The sequence below is a fragment of the Aotus nancymaae genome, unplaced genomic scaffold, assembly GCF_030222135.1.
Source record: "Aotus nancymaae isolate 86718 unplaced genomic scaffold, 86718_ANA_hifiasm-v0.15.2.pri h1tg000007l, whole genome shotgun sequence".
Taxonomy (NCBI): Eukaryota; Metazoa; Chordata; class Mammalia; order Primates; family Aotidae; genus Aotus; species Aotus nancymaae.
This window is the reverse complement of record NW_026988418.1, coordinates 51,748,967-51,766,487: the sequence shown is the minus strand read 5'-3', so window position 1 is coordinate 51,766,487 and position 17,521 is coordinate 51,748,967. Positions and strand designations below refer to the sequence as shown.

General features: G+C 40.8%; 1 protein-coding gene across 5 annotated transcripts in view; it reads left to right on the top strand.

Moving 5' to 3' along the window:
- The first annotated feature begins 5,705 nt into the window (after nucleotides 1-5,705).
- KYAT3 (kynurenine aminotransferase 3) overlaps nucleotides 5,706-17,521 on the top strand; it is a 67,809-nt gene continuing 55,993 nt past the window's right edge. The window contains exons 1-3 of one of the 5 annotated variants that reach the window (XM_064372597.1): nucleotides 5,772-5,824; nucleotides 13,270-13,347; nucleotides 13,884-13,983. In XM_064372597.1, coding sequence (XP_064228667.1) covers nucleotides 13,292-13,347; nucleotides 13,884-13,983 — 156 coding nt within the window. In that variant the 5' untranslated portion in view covers nucleotides 5,772-5,824; nucleotides 13,270-13,291. Of the gene's footprint in view, nucleotides 5,825-13,269; nucleotides 13,348-13,883; nucleotides 13,984-17,521 lie in introns of all 5 variants that reach the window. The other 4 variants (XM_012464805.3, XM_012464808.2, XM_012464806.2 and 1 more) reach the window with 4 other exon arrangements.

Below are 17,521 nucleotides of genomic sequence, written 5' to 3'. Positions count from 1 at the left end.
GCACTGCAGCCTGGGCAACACAGCAATTAGACCCTGCCTCTAAAAAATAAAAAACAAATTTAAAAAATCAAAATTAGGATAAAGGAGATAGGAAGAGGGAGAACCTATCGCTTTGACTCAAACACAACTTTAAAAAAATAATAATAATAATAAGATACGAGCCCTGGCTATGTTGCCCAGGCTGATTTTGAACTCCTGGGCACAAGCGATCCTCCCACTTTGGCTTCCTGGAGTGCTGGGATTACAGTCAAGAGCCACTGCACCGGACTCCAATTAAGTAGAGTATCATGCAGTCAGCATCCCTACCCAGTTGAATGGACTGGGTAAGTGAAAGAAATTAAGAAAGCTATGAGCACCATCTAGTGGCCAAAATTTTTATTTTCCCTCACAATATTTTATCATTACCTTATGTTACCGATGAGTTTGTTTAAACTTACTGCCTGTCTACCCTCCTTACTAGAATATAAGGTGCAGCGGGCAGGGTCTTTGTCTTTTTTGTTCATTACAGCATCAATAGAGTCTAGAAAGATTGCCAGGCACATATACATACAATAAATAATTTTTTTTAATGAATGAACATCTTGTATACACTTTATTATCCCAACTCCATTCCGAACGCTTCTCCCTGAAAGTTTACCATTTAGTCATTCAACATCATATTATTTCATGAGTTTTATAATTATTTATATTCTTGTACTATTTATAATAGAATCTTCTCCCTCTGCTCCCCACAAAGGATTTCATCAGTATCCCTTCCTTAAAGACTTAGAGAAGCTGGTGTTGATTTATATTCCTAACATTGCTCTAGTGAACTAACTGGCATGAAGCATGTGGCACTCACTTTGGACCAGCATTGTGAACAGTGCTGGAATAAATATGGGGGTTAACACATCCCTTTGATATATTGATTTCCTTTCTTTTGGGTATATACCCACTAGTGGGATTCCTGGATGATACGGTGGTTGTTTTTAGGTTTTGGTTGTTGTTGTTTTTTCAGGAACCTCCAAACTATTCCCATAGTAGTTGTACTAATTTACATTCCTACCAACAATGTATGAGACTTTTTTCTCCACATTCTCGCCAGCATTTGTTATTGTCTGCCTTTTGGATGTAAGCCATTTTAACTGGGGTGAGATAATATCTCATTGTAATTTTGATGTGTAATTTGCATGTTTTGAACCCACCTTGCATCCCAGAAAGAAAGCCTGTTGATTATGTTGGATTAGCTTTTTGCTGTGCTGCTGGATTTGATTTGTTAGAATTTTGCTGAGGATTTTTGTGTCTATATTCATCAGGGATGTTGACCTGATGTTTTCTTTTTTTTGCTGTGTCTCTGCCAGGTTTTGATATCAGATTGATGCTGACCTCATGAGTTAGTAAGGAGTCCCTCCTCCTTGATTTTTCTGGAATAATTTCAGTAGGATTATTGATAGCTCTTCTTTAACATCTGGTAGAATTCAGCTGTGAATCCATCTGGTCCACAGGTTTTTCTGGTTGGTAGGCTTTTTATTACTCATTCAATTTGGAGCCCATTATTGGTCTGTTCAGGATTTCAATTTCTTCCTGGTTCATTCTTGAGAGGTTATGTTTCTGGGAATTTACCCATTTCTCCTAGGCTTTCTAGTTTGTGCACATAGAGGAGTTCATAATAGTGTCTGCTTTTTGTTTTTTTTTTCTGTAAGATTAATAGCCATGTCACATTTGACATTTCTGATTGTGTTTATTTGGATCTTCTTTTTCCTTATTAATCTAACTAATAGTCTTTCGATCTTATTTATTCTTCCAAAGAAACAAGTTTTGGTTTTATTGATCTTTTGTACAGATTTTGCATCTCAATTTCATTCAGTTCAGCTCAATTTTGGTCATTTATCTTTTGTTAGCTTTGGAGTTGGTTTGCTCTTATTTTTCTAGTTCCTCTAAGTATGATGGTAGGTTGTTCATTTGAGATCTTTCTAACTTCTTGATGTATTTGTTTAGGACTATAAACTTTCCTCTTACCCCTGCTTTAACTGTGTTCCCAGACATTCTGATATGTTGTATCTTTGTTTTCATTAGTTTGAAAGACTTTTTTGATTTCCACCTTAATTTCATTGTTTACTGAAATGTCATCCAGGAGCAGATTGCTTAATTTCCATGTAATTATATGGTTTTGAGAGATCCTCTCAGTATTTCTATTTTATTGTACTGTAGTCCTAGAGCATGGCTGGTATTATTTCAGTTTTTTTTCTATTTGTTGAGAATTGCACTATGGTTGAGCATATGGCCAACCTTAGAGTATGTGCTGTGTACAGATGACAGGAATGTATATTCTGTTGCCAAACTTATTTGTAAAGTCAAAATTCATTTTCCCTTTTTAAAACTTGAAAGATTGTAAAGACTATCTGAGTCAAATCACAAATTCTAACAGTTAAGTTGCTATCAATCCAGCCAAACGTGTATGCGGATAGACAGAAAACAGATAAATAGACACATATTTACCCTGATCAGCCGTCTGAAATATTTGAACTAATGTTTGTATAGCTATTATTATCTGGTTAGGAAGCTTTAGTTTACATTAATATTCTAATATACACACATAAATATTGCATTTAAAATAGATACATGAGACTGAAAACTGAGCATAATTCTTTATAGCAGGATTATAAGGTGGAAAATGCTTTAGGAACTTACAAACCCACAAGTTAGTTGTCCTAGAGCAGGTCCTTCTTAGTACCATTGTAGGGTTATAAGATAAGGAAAATGTAGTCTTGCCTCATTGTCTCTTAATACCTAGAAGTCACAGATACCTCTTCAGCAGCATTTCCAGATAATGAGGCATTGCTGATATTTTCCACCTTGTTTTCCTCCCTCACTCCTCTATTGTTACCTGGAAGACCCTTGTAAAAATAAAGTGGAACGCCTGTGGGAATCAAACTAGAATAGTCAGGAAACAATCACAGGCAAACTGTGACTACATTTCAGGAAACAAATGTAAAAGAGTTGAACAAAATTGAAGTTGATTTCTTTATCCGCAAATGTAGATAGTTGGTCCAAAGCTGGGGTGGTAGCTCCATGATGTCAGGGCTCAGGATCCTCCTCTCTCATTCTATTGCACTAGATCATCTCGAACTTGTAGATCCCATATGGTGGTCCAAGAGGGCTGCAGCCATCTTAGACCTGCACCCTGCACCCAAACTGGCAGGGAAAATGCAAACCAAGGGAACAATAAGGGCCTATCACTCCTTTAAGACATTTCATGGCAGCTGCACATACACCTTCCGCTTATATGCCATTGGCCACGATTTGGTCATACAGCCAACCCAGCCATAACAGAGGGTGGAAATGCAGTCTTTATACCATGCACACATGTACTTTGCTGAAACTTGGGGACTCTGTTACTACAGATTTTAAAAGGGATTGTGACTGAAAAAAAAAATTTTTTTTTTTTTAAATAGAAGAGAATATCAAATACTGACGGATAAATAGCAGCCCACCCTGAAGTTCCTCTTTCCCTTTTTTGTAAGGACCTGTGTTATAGTACTTACTAAGGACTGAGCACTGTCCTAAGTATTGTTTGTTTTGGCTTGGTTGTTTGATTGATTCATTAAATAGTTTAATCCTTACAATAACACTCTGAGTAAGGTTCTATTATTCACATTTCACAATTGAGGAAATTGAAGCACAGAAAAATGAAATAACTTGCTCAAGGTAACACAGCTAGAAAATTGCAGAGGTGGAATTTGAACCAGGCAATTTGGCTTATACCACCTTCTCTCTGCTATATTTCAAAATATTTTTAGTTCTTTAGATGAGGCAAGGGAAAAGGCCTAATCTATGTATTTTTTTTTTATTCGGAAAACAAATAAGCAGAAGATATAAGTGTAATACACCTATTAGCTAGTAATTTCAAGGACTCACTTACAGGGCTTTTTTCTACATTCTGGGCCTTTTCAACGGCTATTTCCCTTTCCAGAAACATTTTTGCAGGCTGCTTCCTTATCATTCAATTCTAAGTTCTAATGTCACCTCCTAAAAAAAGCCTTCCTGATCCTCCTATTTAAATCTGCAGCTATCTCCACCTATTATTGCTTCTTTCGTAGCACTTATCACCCTCTAAAATCATTTTTTATACTTACTTGTCTATTGCTTGTCTCTCCCTACCAGAATTTAAGGTTTAAGACACATGTTTTCTCTACCTCATTCTTCCCAGTTGCCTCAGTATCTATGCTTGCAATTAATATTTGGTAAATATGAGAAAAAGAAAAATAGTCCTTGGTGTCAGGAACGGAACTGACACTTAACCTTAGCGTTGTTAGGAATTGACTGTGGTGTTGCCCTGTGAAAACATAACCTCACAACACACTAACATCATACCAGGTCATTCTGTGATCATGATGAAGTGAGATTACAAACAAGATCACTATTTTTGCCTAACCACAGATAAAAACAAGGTCACTGTGCAAACTACAAAAATATCAAACTATCCTCCTCCCCCAGCTATGATTGTTGCTTCTTTACCAATTACAGCTTTAGCCTAGCACTTTTCCTCCCTCCTTTTAGGTAAGATGTAGTATGAGTCCCAATCGTGGCGGACTCCACAGCCAATGGGCGCCCTGAGTCACACTCCATAGCCAATCCCTGGCCACATCCAGGCTTGCCCTCACCTGTACACAAGAATTTCTCCCTGCACCCAATCGTCTTCTGAACCTCCCTGTACCTAGTTGAAGAGTATATGCTTTTAATCAAAGATTACTTTTGTTCCTTTTTAGAACCGAGTAACAATGCTAACGGCTCTCCCACTCCCTCTAGCCTCTCATCCTCTTAAAATAGAAGAGGAAGACAATCCAAACATAAAACTCAATTTTTAACAAAAACTCTCCTTTCGCTGACACTGCCCTCCCCAAATAAGTCACCAGTGGTTTCCTTCTTTGTTTTCCTAGAGATTTTTATTTTCTGCTTTATAAAGCGTCATTTTTCTTCCCCCTTCAGTCTCACATGTCCTTTTCATTCTTAGTTTGCTGAACAAACGCATATCCAGGAAACTAAGTTCCTCTCCGCTTTTTAACCAACCCCTCACCCCCATCTCAAATGACAAATACATCCAGGAACCCCTTTTCACACTCTCTAGCCTTGCCCTCGCTTAGGCGCCTTGCAAAGTTATTCTAACCCGACCCCTCCACTTGTACAAGCCCAGCGGCCCCATAGCTTGCCCATTCTTGCACACAAGTCCACGTCCTATAACCTGCCCCAACCCAATCAGCCGCATGCATCCAATTTGAGCCCTGGGCCTAAATTCCATATCCATTTGCAAGTCCCGCCCGCCTAACTGCATTCCCGCACCGCCGCCTGCCAGAACCTGCGCGTGATCCCGGCGGACTCCACAGCCAATGCGTACCCACAGCCAATCCCCGGCCACGTCCAGGCCCGCCTCCATCCTGTCCCCTTCCTCCCTAAGGCCCAACCCACGGCCTACCTCTCTCCCTGCTCCATTTCCATCCAGTCTGCGACCGCGGCGGGCCCCACAGCCTAGGCGCGCCCTGAGTCACAAATCCACAGCCAATCCCGTGCCACATCAGGCTCGGCCCCCCTCCCCGCCCCCTTGTTCCCACCAGCCCGGGACCCCCGAAATCCCGCCCCTCCCCTCCCAAAAAAAAAAACACCCCTCAGCCAGTCTCATCCTGTCCAGAGATCCCGGCCGACCCCTTCGCCAAAGCGCGCACTGAGCGCAAACCTCAGAGTCAATCCCTGTCCCGGCTCCGCCCCCCGCGTCCGAACCCCGCCCTGCCGGGCCCTCAAGCCCAGGCGGGACTTGAGCCTGGAGTGGCGAGTTTCCCGCGCCTGGTAGGTGAGTAGGGCGGGCGCTTCCGTGCGGACTGACGAGGGTCGTCCCGGCGTGCGGGGCTCGGGGACGGAGGCCGGACTGCTCTTCCGGAGCCCCGCCGGGGCCGCCTGCGGGGGCGACTGCGGGGAGTCGGCCCTGGATTAACAGTTTGAGGGAAAGGCGCCGAGGTGGCTGGCCTCCAAGGGGGATCCCCGAGACCCCGGCCACCGTCTTGCCGCTTTTACTCTTGAGTTCGCTGTTTGGGCTTTTAGAAGGCAGTCTGGGAGGGTGACTTCCAGACTCTTAATTTAAAAATCCAAAAGGAAACCAAGGCTGACAGGTTGCCTCATAAATGAAGCTTAGCGGAATCCAACATCTGTAGGTAAAAAAGAAAAGTAGTCAAGTCTGTTGCTTTTGGAGTCGAGTGGCGCAGAAATCCTCCGCTCCTCCCACGCGCGTGGCTCCTCGGCGGCCACCTGGACTGGGGCTGCAGGTCAGCCCTTAGCAAGTCTGACCTCGGGTGCTAAAACCAAATTCCTACTATGCACCCAGGCAGCCGCAATGCTCCCCTCTGGAGAGGTTTATAGTTAAACGAATCCCATTTTCACAGAACAGCTTTCCAGCAGTTTCAGGCTTGTGTCTCCTTAAATCATGTGCTGAACAACTTTGGCTAATTCTTTCCGCTCTTGTTCTAAAGACGTGGCTTTGAAGCTCATTCTTCCACTGTACTCCCCCATCCAGTACTTTGTTCACTGCCTAGATGCCCTATGTTGTATCAGTGAAACTTATAAACATTCTAGAAGCAACCTAACAAGGTAGAATTATGAAAGGAAAATCACCTTTCCCGTGGTTGGACTCGTAACAGTGTGGGCGGTGCATTATTAGCTGTAGCTCCTTCTGCCTCGTGTTAATCTTGCTTGAACTTCCAGTTAACCCAGATGTTCTGGGCTTTGTCAAATTAAATCTCTTCCTCTCCTCCCCATGTGTAAAGTAAAATTGGATAATTTGGATTTAAGTCTAGAGCTTTAAGCTTCTAAAGATTTATTTTGACTGCCTTGTCTGCCTTTTAGCCTTGTATTCGGCCCCCAAAATTTCACCAGCTTTCTCGGCTTCAGGCCACCCCAAATCTGCCAAGCGTACGTTCTGAATTTTCATTTAAACAGTCTAACTCATTGATAATAAATGAACAATGTAATTTCTATTGATCGTACATTTTTGAATATGGACTTTATGCATAATATGCTATAATTAGATTACGTAGATCATCTTGATTCATAAGTTGCCTGGTTTTCTTCACAGAAATTGTTTTTAGGGAGAAACTAGAAAAATATAATGAAAATATTGTTTAGAATTAAGAGCCATATACCTTTTTATTTATTTTCTCCAACTTTTCTATGACATCTAAATTTAATATATTTATCTCACTTATTTGGTGAAAATATGTATGTGTGTGTGTGTGTATATATATATATATGCAGTGTTGATTGCATTAGAAAATGCTGCTCAAAATGTGTTTACTTAATAAAATGCAGATAAAAAAATAGCTTGATTCAAAGGTTCTGAATCTGCATTTGTCAACCTGCTTAGATTTCTTGGGAGCCATTTTTTCACCTATGTTTCACCTATGTTCCCACAGTGAGATTACCTAGCGAGAGAGTCATAGGTTAGATGGAAAGAGAGCCTAAGTCTAGGTCTTGGAATTCCATCATTCAGTGGTGGATTGTGGGAGAGGTAGGAGGGAAATGAGAGGGATATGGTGTTTCTCAGGGGAGAGAGGGCTTGCCCACCAGTATCTAAAGCTGCAGAGAGCTCTAGGAAAGTGAGAATTGCAAAATGTCCACTGGATTTAACAATATAAAGGTCAAAACTGACTTTAGCAAGAGTTTCCACTATGGAGTAATGGGTGCAAAAGTCAGATTGCACTGAGTTGAGGAGCATAGATTTAGGAATAGGAGACAGCTAGTAAAATGAGCAACAGGGAGATGGTAGAGTCAAGAGTTTTATTTTTTGTGTTTTTTGTTTGCTTGTTTGTTTTTATGTTTTTTAACTGGGAGAGACTTAAACAAGGCAAGTTTAATATGCAGGAGAAAAGAGGTAATAATCAGTGGAGCAAGGTCTCTGTAGAGGGAATGAGATCTAAGTCGTGGAGAAAAGACTACGCTTTTGAAGGTGGCTAATTTCCCTTTTTATAATGGGAAGGAAGAAACAAGGAATTTTTAGCTTTGGGAAAGTCGAGAGTGCAATCTGCTTGGACTGAGGAGGAAGGTAGAGGGAGTTAGTTTAAAGGAGTGTGGGAAAAATTTAAATAATCATTTTGGATTATGGGAGACAAGTATTGCCTACAAAATAAAGCAGAAGTATGGCAGAGTTTTGGGGGTCAATTTGAGATTGATAACCACAAACCTGTGTTGAAAGCAATATCCCGTGGGACTTTCTCCAGGAGTCCACAGCTGCAGGGGCCATAGGAAAAGCAGGCACTGTAGTCGGGTTCATCCAGGAATAGGGTTTTACAGACAAGTGAAAAGACAGGCAAGAATGGTTAAGGCATTGTCAAGAGCATTATTGAAGTGGTGGAACTGTCCACACTGGGAAATAAAGGAAGACAGGGACTGATTGGAAAAAGTAGGGGCAGCATCCTGTAGATGTTGATGATAATTAAGAATACTGATAGTTGGAATAATTAAGCAAATTGAAAGGATAGGGCTGGTCGCAGTGGCTCACGCCTATAATCCCAGCAGTTTTGGAGGTGGAGGCGGGCAGATTGCTTGAGGCCAGGAGTTTGAAACCAGCCTGGCCTACATGGTGAAACCCTGTCTCTATTAAAAATACACAAATTTTCAACTGTGTCTTTTGGGACAGCTCCTCCATAATCAGCAAATTCCATTGTATCTTTATGTCCTTAGAGGGTTCCCTCTACCTGCTTGCTTTAACTCAAACCTTATTTATTCATCTATTGTGAAAAATAGAGAAACCAAGGTCCAGCAAAAGTTCGTAACTTGACCTCAGAGAGAAACTTTTTTTTTAAGATTGAATTCTGCTTTAATCTCTTAATGTAGTGAATCACATTAATAGGTTTCTTATATAAATCCAACCCCCCTTGGTCATGATGTATTATCCTCCTTGTATACTACTGGATTTGATTTGTTAGCATTTTATGTAGAAGTTCTATTGAGTTTCTTATTAACTACATGCTCTAATTTTTCTTTACTATTGTTCTTACAGGGTTGGGGTTTATTTTATTTTATTTTATTTTCATGCAGTCAAAGAAACCTGAATTTAAATCTGGGCCCCATTTATTAAATATATGATACTAGATATATTATTTTCCTGGGACTGCTATAACACGTTCTACAAACTGGGTGGCTTAAAACAACAGAATTCTGTTTTCTCACAGTTCTAGTGGCTTGACGTTTACAATCAAGATGTCAGCAAGGCCACACTCTTTCTGAAATCTATTGGGGAATCCTTCCTTGCCTCTTCTTAGCTTCTGGTGGTTTGCTGGCCATCTTAGGCTTGCAGCTGCATAACTCCAATCTCTTCCTTCATCATCACACATTGTTCTTCCTTTGTGTCTCTGTCTGTATGTGGCTCTTTTTTTTTTTTTTTTTTTTTTTTTGAGGCAGGGTCTCGCTCTGTCGCCCAGGCTAGAGTGCAGTGGTGCCATCTCAGCTCGTTGCAACCTCCACCTCCTGAGTTCAAGCGATTCTCCTGCCTCAGCCTCCCAAGCAGCTGGGACTACAGGTGCATGCCACCACGCCTGGCTAATTTGTGTATTTTCAGTAGAGATGGAGTTTCACCATGTTGGCCAGGCTGGTCTTGAACTCCTGACCTCATGATCCACTGGCCTCAGCCTCCAAGGTGCTGAGATTACAGGCGTGAGCCACCGTACCCTACCGTGGCTCTCTTCTTATAAGGACCCCAATCATTGGATCAGCAGCCCACCCCACCCCAGTATAACAGTATGATCTCACCCTAATTTTATCTGCAACAACCCTACTTTGAAATAAAGTCACATTCTGAAATAGTGGGTGGGGGTTAGCACTTCCTCTTTGGCTCTTTGGGGTGGGGGAAATACAATTTAACCCATAACACTAGTAAACTCATTTCTCCACACCCTGCTGCCTCTGAGGTTTTGTCTGTTACAATGTTATCACAGTGTTGTCAGCTATCAGGGGAACCAGAAAGAGGACAATTGATGGAATTATGGATCTCGGATGAAAAGGGAAAAAAATTGATTGAAAGTAGAAAAAATATAGAAGAAAAACATATTTTAAATTAAGTACCACCTAAGGCAGCTCCCCACTGCATGGCTCAGCATCACCTCAGGCACCACTCTGAACAGGCGTGCTCTAGTTTACTTTCAACACCTAACCTTGACATGGAGTTTCATGCTTTCTTCTCACCTCTTCTTTGACCTGTAAATAATCCTAAATTTCTAAAGTCCTCAATTCCAGTGTAACAAACAACTCTAGCTCTGTGCACACCTTTTTAAAATATCAAGACGAGGACTAGAATCCAGGTATCCTGATTTTTAGTAATTTCTCCTCCTCTCCATTCTGCCCCCTCCAACCCCCCACCCCTGTTTATCTCAAGAAGTTAAAAGAGGTTTCTTCTCTCATTTGTCCATTTACAAGAAAGCATTTTGTTTATACTTTGCTCGAATACCTGAAGAATCACGCTGAACTTAAATAAATGGACATCTATTTGATGAAAAAAAAATATTGTCCTAAGTCAAAGAACTTTGTGATGATGATTCTTCAATATAGTTCCTGTTGTTTTGTAATACTTTTCCTGAAAATTATCCCATCTGTCTAATTGAGTTAGTATTTTATTCCAGAACATAGGAATTAGTACCACAAGAGTAAGCATGTCTTGATTTAAGAAAACTTAAAATTGAAAGACATAAAATACAATGGGTAACTACTTACTTTCCTGAACACAGGAGTTAGTACCATGAGAATTAGCCTGTCTTTGAGCAAGGACTTCATGACTAAAACACCAAAAGCAATGGCAACAAATGCCAAAATAAACAGATGGGATCTAATTAAACTAAAGACCTTCTGCACAGCAAAAGAAACTATCATTAGAGTGAACCAGCAATCAACAGAATGGAAAAATGTTTGGCAATCTACCCATCTGACAAAGGGCTAATATCTAGAATCTACAAAGAGCTTAAACAAATTTGCAAGAAAAAAACAACCCCATAAAAAAGTGGGCAAAGGATATGAACAGACACTTCTCAAAAGAAGACATTTACACAGCCAACAAACATGAAAAAAGTTCATCATCACTGGTCATTAGAGAAATGCAAATCAAAACCACATTGAGATACCATCTCATGCCAATTAGAATGGCAATCATTAAAAAATCAGGAGACAACAGATGCTGGAGAGGATGTGGAGAAATAGGAACACTGTTACACTGTTGCTGAGAGTATTAGTTCAACCATTGTAGAAAACAGTGTGGCGATTCCTCAAGGATCTATAACTAGAAATACCATTTGACCCAGCAATCCCGTTACTGGGTATATACCCAAAGGATTATAAATCATTCTGTTACAAAGACACAGGCACACATATATTTATTGCAGCACTGTTCACAATAGCAAAGACTTGACACCAACCCAAATACCCGTCAATGATAGACTAAAGAAAATGTGGCACATAAACACCATGGAATACTTCAGCCATGAGAAAAGGATGAGTTCATTTCCTTTGCAGGGGCATGGATAAAGCTGGAAACCATCATTCTCAGCAAACTAGCACAAGAACAGAAAATCCAACACTGCATGTTCTTATAAGTGGGTGTTGAACAATGAGAACACATGGACACAGGGAGGGGAACATCACACACCAGGGCCTGTCAGGGAGTGGGGGGTTAGGGGAGGGATAGCAGGGGGTGGCAGGCTAGGGATGGAATAGCATTAGGAGAAATACTTAATGTAGATGATGGAGTGACAGATGCAGCAAACCACCATGGCACGTGTATACCTATGTAACAAACATGTACCCCAGAACTTTAATAATTATTTTAAAAAGTTAGCATGTCTTGGTTTAAGAAAACTTAAAAGACATAAAATACAAAGGGTAGCTACTTACTTTACAAAAGGAATCAATATTTCATAAAAGAGTTCTTCTCATAAATAGCCCACTTAAATCATTAGTTTATAATGTGATTTTATGTTCTATTTTGTTACTCAACAGTTATTATCAAGTGCCTGCTGTAATGCCAGAGGATACAGTGGTGAACTTAAATACCAGGTCCCTGCTCATGAGCTTATAATTTACTTTAATCAGTAAATAAATGACCAGCCAAACAGACAAATCAGAAAACACTTTGTAGAGAATTAATAATAAAGTAATAGGCTGGTGTGATGTAGAATGGCTGAGAGGCTGTTATAGATTACATGGCAAGGAAAGGTCTTTTTAGTTGCAGTCATCTAAACTGAGATTTTATACACAAGAGCAGGATTTTTTTTTCAGAGACAAGAGTTTCACTCTGTCACCCAGGCTGGAGTGCAGTGGTGCAATCTCAGCTAACTGCAACCTCTGCCTTCTGAGTTCAAGGAGTTCTCTTGTCTCAGCCTCCTGAGTAGCTGGAATTTTAGGTGCCCACCACCACACCTGGCTAACTTTTTATTTTTTTGTAGAGACGGGGTTTGGCCATGTTGGCCAGGCTGGTCTCAAACTCCTATGCTCAAGTGATCCACCTGCCTTGGCCTCCCAAATTGCTGGAATTACAGGCCCGAGCCACCGTGACTGGCCAGGATTCTATATTCTACATTTTTTCTTTCTTTCTTTCTTTCTTTCTTTTTTTTTTTTTTTTGAGACAGTCTCACCCTGTCACCCAAGATGGAGTGCAGTGGCACCATCTTGGCTCACTGCAACCTCCACCCTCCAGTTCAAGCGATTCTCCTGCCTTAGCCCCCAGAGTAGCTAGGTTCGCAGGTGTGCGCCACAACATCCTGCTAATGTTTCTCGGGGTTTTTGTTTTTTGTTTTTTGTGTTTTTTTTTTTGTAGAGACAGGTTTTTGCCATGTTGGCCAAGCTGGTCTCAAACACCTGGCCTTAAGTGATCCACCCACCTCAGCCTCCCAAAATGCTGGGATTACAGATATGAGCCACCATGCCTGGCCTATATTCTACTTTTTAATAAACATCTAGTATATGGTTTTTCACAGCTGAAGTGAAAAACCTTAACATTTTGGTAACCTGAAGCTAGATTATAGCTAGCTTCAGTGGCCCTTTTAAATCCACAGACTAAGTGTCTTTTTCTCTAAGATTTGATAACTTAGCTGAAATGCCATCCACTGATACAGCAGCCTTATACTGTAGACTTGAGAGAAATTTCTATTTGCCTAAATGTTTTTAGAAAGCTGGGTTTTCTTTCCACTTCTAAGTGGCAATATTTTAATAGTTTCATTGCCTTGATCTTTCATTTACCCATGACGGATATCAATTTCCTTACAGGTAGAGAAGCAATTCAGAATGTATGCCTATCATGCCTCTGGAATCTACTAAAATGGCTTGCTGGAATTTTTGGAGGAGGTACCCCCTCAGCATAACCTAAGAGTCACTCATAGGTTCTTTATATTTATCAAGGACCTGCTATCATTCATCTTTTCAAACAACTTTTTAAATAACCTGTTTCTAACAACTTTAATTTACTGTTACAAATTGTGCTTTTACTAGTGACTGTTATCCAGAGAATTCTGAAATTTGAGTAGTTCCTAGATTAAAATACTCTGGATTTTATAGCTCTTAGAAATGGAACTTTCACTTACTGAAATTTAATGCTCTTGACTGAAAGCCTTATTCTTTGAATTAAGAATATTCTTACAGCTCTCTAGTTTAAAATGATGTGAATATAAATTTATATAAGGAAGAATACATTTATTAGAATGCTTCCAGTGATGAGAGATTGTATCATAGAAAGAACACTTGAAAGAAAGCAAGCTCACTTATCAAAAATGTTTACTTGGATTTTACGTAAGCTTATGATATATCAGCTAGCTGTAAGTGTCTGATAGTGATGTACCTATCATATGTTTATTCCTCTTCTCAATTTTTCTTTTATTTTGTAGGATGTTTTTGGCCCAGAGGAGCCTCTGCTTTCTTAGCGGGAGAGCAGAATTCTTGAAGACAATTTCTTCTTCCAAAATCCTCGGATTCTCTACTTCTGCTGTAGGTATTGCTTACTTACAGATAAGTTATTGTACATATTCATAACTGTCTTGAATTCTCTCTCTCTACTTTAATGCCACCATGACCACCTTTCTTCAGGCCCTCTCCCAACATAGAAGTTGGCTAAAGCCAAGGGAGTGGGTGTGCTTACCCAAGGTGACCATATGAAGCCAAGGCACTAAATGGGTGTTTGTGTGCAGAATCATCCTTTGTGGAACTTTTATTAGACTGCGTATGCCAGGCCCATCATGAGCTGTTCTGATTCTGTATATCTGGAATGTATTTTGAAAAATCTTTCCAGGTGATTCTGATGTCTGTACCAGGCAAGAACCACTGGCAATGCATTATTCAAACTTGTGGACTATTTGCGATAGCACTAAATCCTCCCCATACCTAGCAGTGGAATGGTTGGATTGCATCGTAGCTTTATGTTTAATTTTTCAGTAACTGCAAAAGTGTTTGTACCATTTTAACTACATTGGAAAAGTGTCTACACATCATCAGAGGCTTTGCATTTAAAATAGTCACACAGGGATAAAGGGATAAATATTCTTCCTATTGATGGGCAAATGAAAAAAAAGACCGGCCAGTGTTGCAAAAGTGATGTTTAAATCAAGAAAGACTTGTCAGAACCAGCCATATAATTTCCTGTAAAGCTACTTAGAATGTTCATTTCATCTACATCATCCTTAATGTCATTGAAAACCTGCTGGGAAGGTTACCTTCAAGGAAGGGAATAAGAATGGAGGATGTGCTGTACTTTCTTGTATTACTTGCTTTTTTACAAAAATATTTTACTTACTACTTCTCTAATTTTAAAGAATGTTTTGAATGCTAAAAGAAAAATGTAGGCGGGCATGGTGGCTCACACTTTGGGAGGCTGCGGCCAGTGGATTGCTTCAGACCAGGAGTTCAAGACCAGCCTGGGCAATATAGCAAAACCCCATCTCTAGTAAACATACAAAAAATTAGCTGGGTACACACCTGTAGTCCCAGCTACTTGTGAGGCTGCGATGGGGGAATCACCTGAGCCTAGGAAGTCAAGGCTGTAGTGAGCCATGTTTGCACCACTGTTCTCCAGTCTCCCGGGAGGGAGAGAGGAAGGGAGGGAAAAAGTGTACTGCTGTTTAACAAGAGGAAGGGAAGGGAGGGGATGGGAAGGGAGGGAAGGAAAGAAGGAAAGAAGGGAAGGGGAAGAAGGAAAGGGGAAGGGGGAGGGGAGGGGTTACAAATTGCAATCTCAGCCGGGTGTGGTAGCTCACGCCTGTAATCCTGTAATCCCAGCAGTTTGCAAGGCTGAGGCAGGCAGATCACCTGAGGTCAGGAGTTTAAGACCAGCCCAGCCAACATGGTGAAACCCCATCTCTACTACAAATACAAAAATTAGCCAGGTGTGGTAGTGGACGCCTGTGATCCCAGCTACTAGGGAGGCTGTGGCAGAAGTATCACTTGAGCATAGGAAGCAGAAGTTGCAGTGAGTTGAGATTGCACTACTGCACTCCAGCCTGAGTGACAGCGTGAGACTCCGTCTCAAAAAAAAAAATTCAGTCTGAAGGACTAAACCTGAAATGAAGATTAGTCTAACAAAGAGTGGCATGTGATAGAGGGGTTGTCAAGGGAGTATGTGGAAACTCCCTTTCTGTTCAATTTTGCCTTGAACCTAAAACTGCTGTAAAAAATAGTCTATTAATTTTTTTAAAAGGGCTTCTAAAATTTAAATGTCCACCAGAGAAGCACAAAAGCAACACTGGACAAAACCTTTTCTTTAGGTCTGTCCTTCCTTAAAGAAATCAACTCTCTCCCCCCGCCCCCAGCAGTCTCCCTCTTGTTGCCCAGGCTGGAGTGGCGTGATCTCGGCTCACTACAGCCTCTGCCTCCCGGGTTCAAGCGATTCTCCTGCCTCAGCCTCCCGAATAGCTGGGACTACAGATACCCGCCACCACTCCCAGCTAGTTTTTGTATTTTTGTAAAGATGGGGTTTCGCCGTATTGGCCAGGCTAGTCTCAAACTGCTGGGCTCAAGTGATCTACCCTCATTAGCCTCCCAAAGTGCTGAGGTTACAGGCATGAGTCACCACATCCAGCCCAATCCTCTCTTTTGATGTGAAAGTATTACCTTTTGTATATTTAGTCCATACCCTACATCTTTGCCTCCTTTACTGCAAAGTTACTCATCCTACTTGTATCTGAGAGATCTCTTCTATTTTCTGAGTGGGCACTGGTTTTGGAGTGTATATATATTGTGTGCCATGAACTATGTTTTTCCTCTTACGGCTTTGCCTCATTTAATTGCCATAGCACTTATATGGGGCAGGTATTCATTTTCCTGCTTAACAAATGAGGAAACTGAATTTCAGAGACGTCAGGTAACCTGCCTACTTCACACAGTAGGAGTTTTGATGTTTAATTTTGAACTAAGATCTGGCTTGAAAACTCTTCGCATTAAACAACCTTGAACAATATCAATATACTTAGGATGTAAGTGTATTTTTGGCACAGAACATGGCATGTGTGTGAGAGACTGAGCGCAGACATGTCCAGATTCAAACTTGCCAATCTTCCTGGTGCAAGTGCCCAGCAGAAACCTGTTTCTCAGTCTCAAACCCAAACTTCCAGTTGTCCTGATTGGTTCAGCCTGATTCTGTCCAACTCCGATTTAATTATAGCTGTGATTGGGGGTGCTGAGATTACACAGTATAGGCAGGCAGAAGGGGCCCAGGCCTATTGATATGCATGAGGACAATACTCACACCCTCCCTTCACTTACTCCTCCAAGGTCTTGGCTTGAAACCAATTTTTTTATGAGAACAAATCAGGCTTTTTGTTCTTGGCTTGACCTGACTCCATTTCCTGGCATTCCAGCCATGTATTTACATATGTTCTCAGCTCTTGGATTTAGAGAAATCCTTGTTTGCAGTAAGCTTGTTTCTTTAAAGTAACTGTTAAAAAAAGATAATTTTCAGAAAAAGGTTAAATCATGACTCATACAAATATAAACAGAGTATGTGCTAAAGACTTTTATTTTACTCATGTGTTATGAGGGAAACAGACAGAAGTGATAACCAGTACAGAGGGAAAGTCAATAAGCACAAATTTATATGTAGTAAAGGAACTGGATTGCAAATGAAGGCAAAACTGTTTTTCCACAGGGTAGAGGGAAGATAATCAAAACTAGAATTGGAGTTTGCATGCCTATCACTTAGCTTCAATTTATAAAAGCATAGAATAACTGAAGGACATATTCTAGCCTTGTAAATATCAGCTGTAAGGCTGTGCTGTGACCAGTACATAGTTCTTTTTGTTTTTTTGGTTTTTTTAAATTTTTATTTATTATACTTTTAAGTTCTGGGATACGTGCAGGTTTGTTACATAAGTATGCATGTGCTATGATGGTTTGCTGCACCTATCAACCCATCATCTACGTTAGGCATTTTTCCTAATGCTTTCCCTCCCCTAGCCTCCCACTCCCTGACAGACCATGGTGTGTGATGTTCCCCTCCCTGTGTCCATGTGTTCTCATTGTTCAACTCTCACTTATG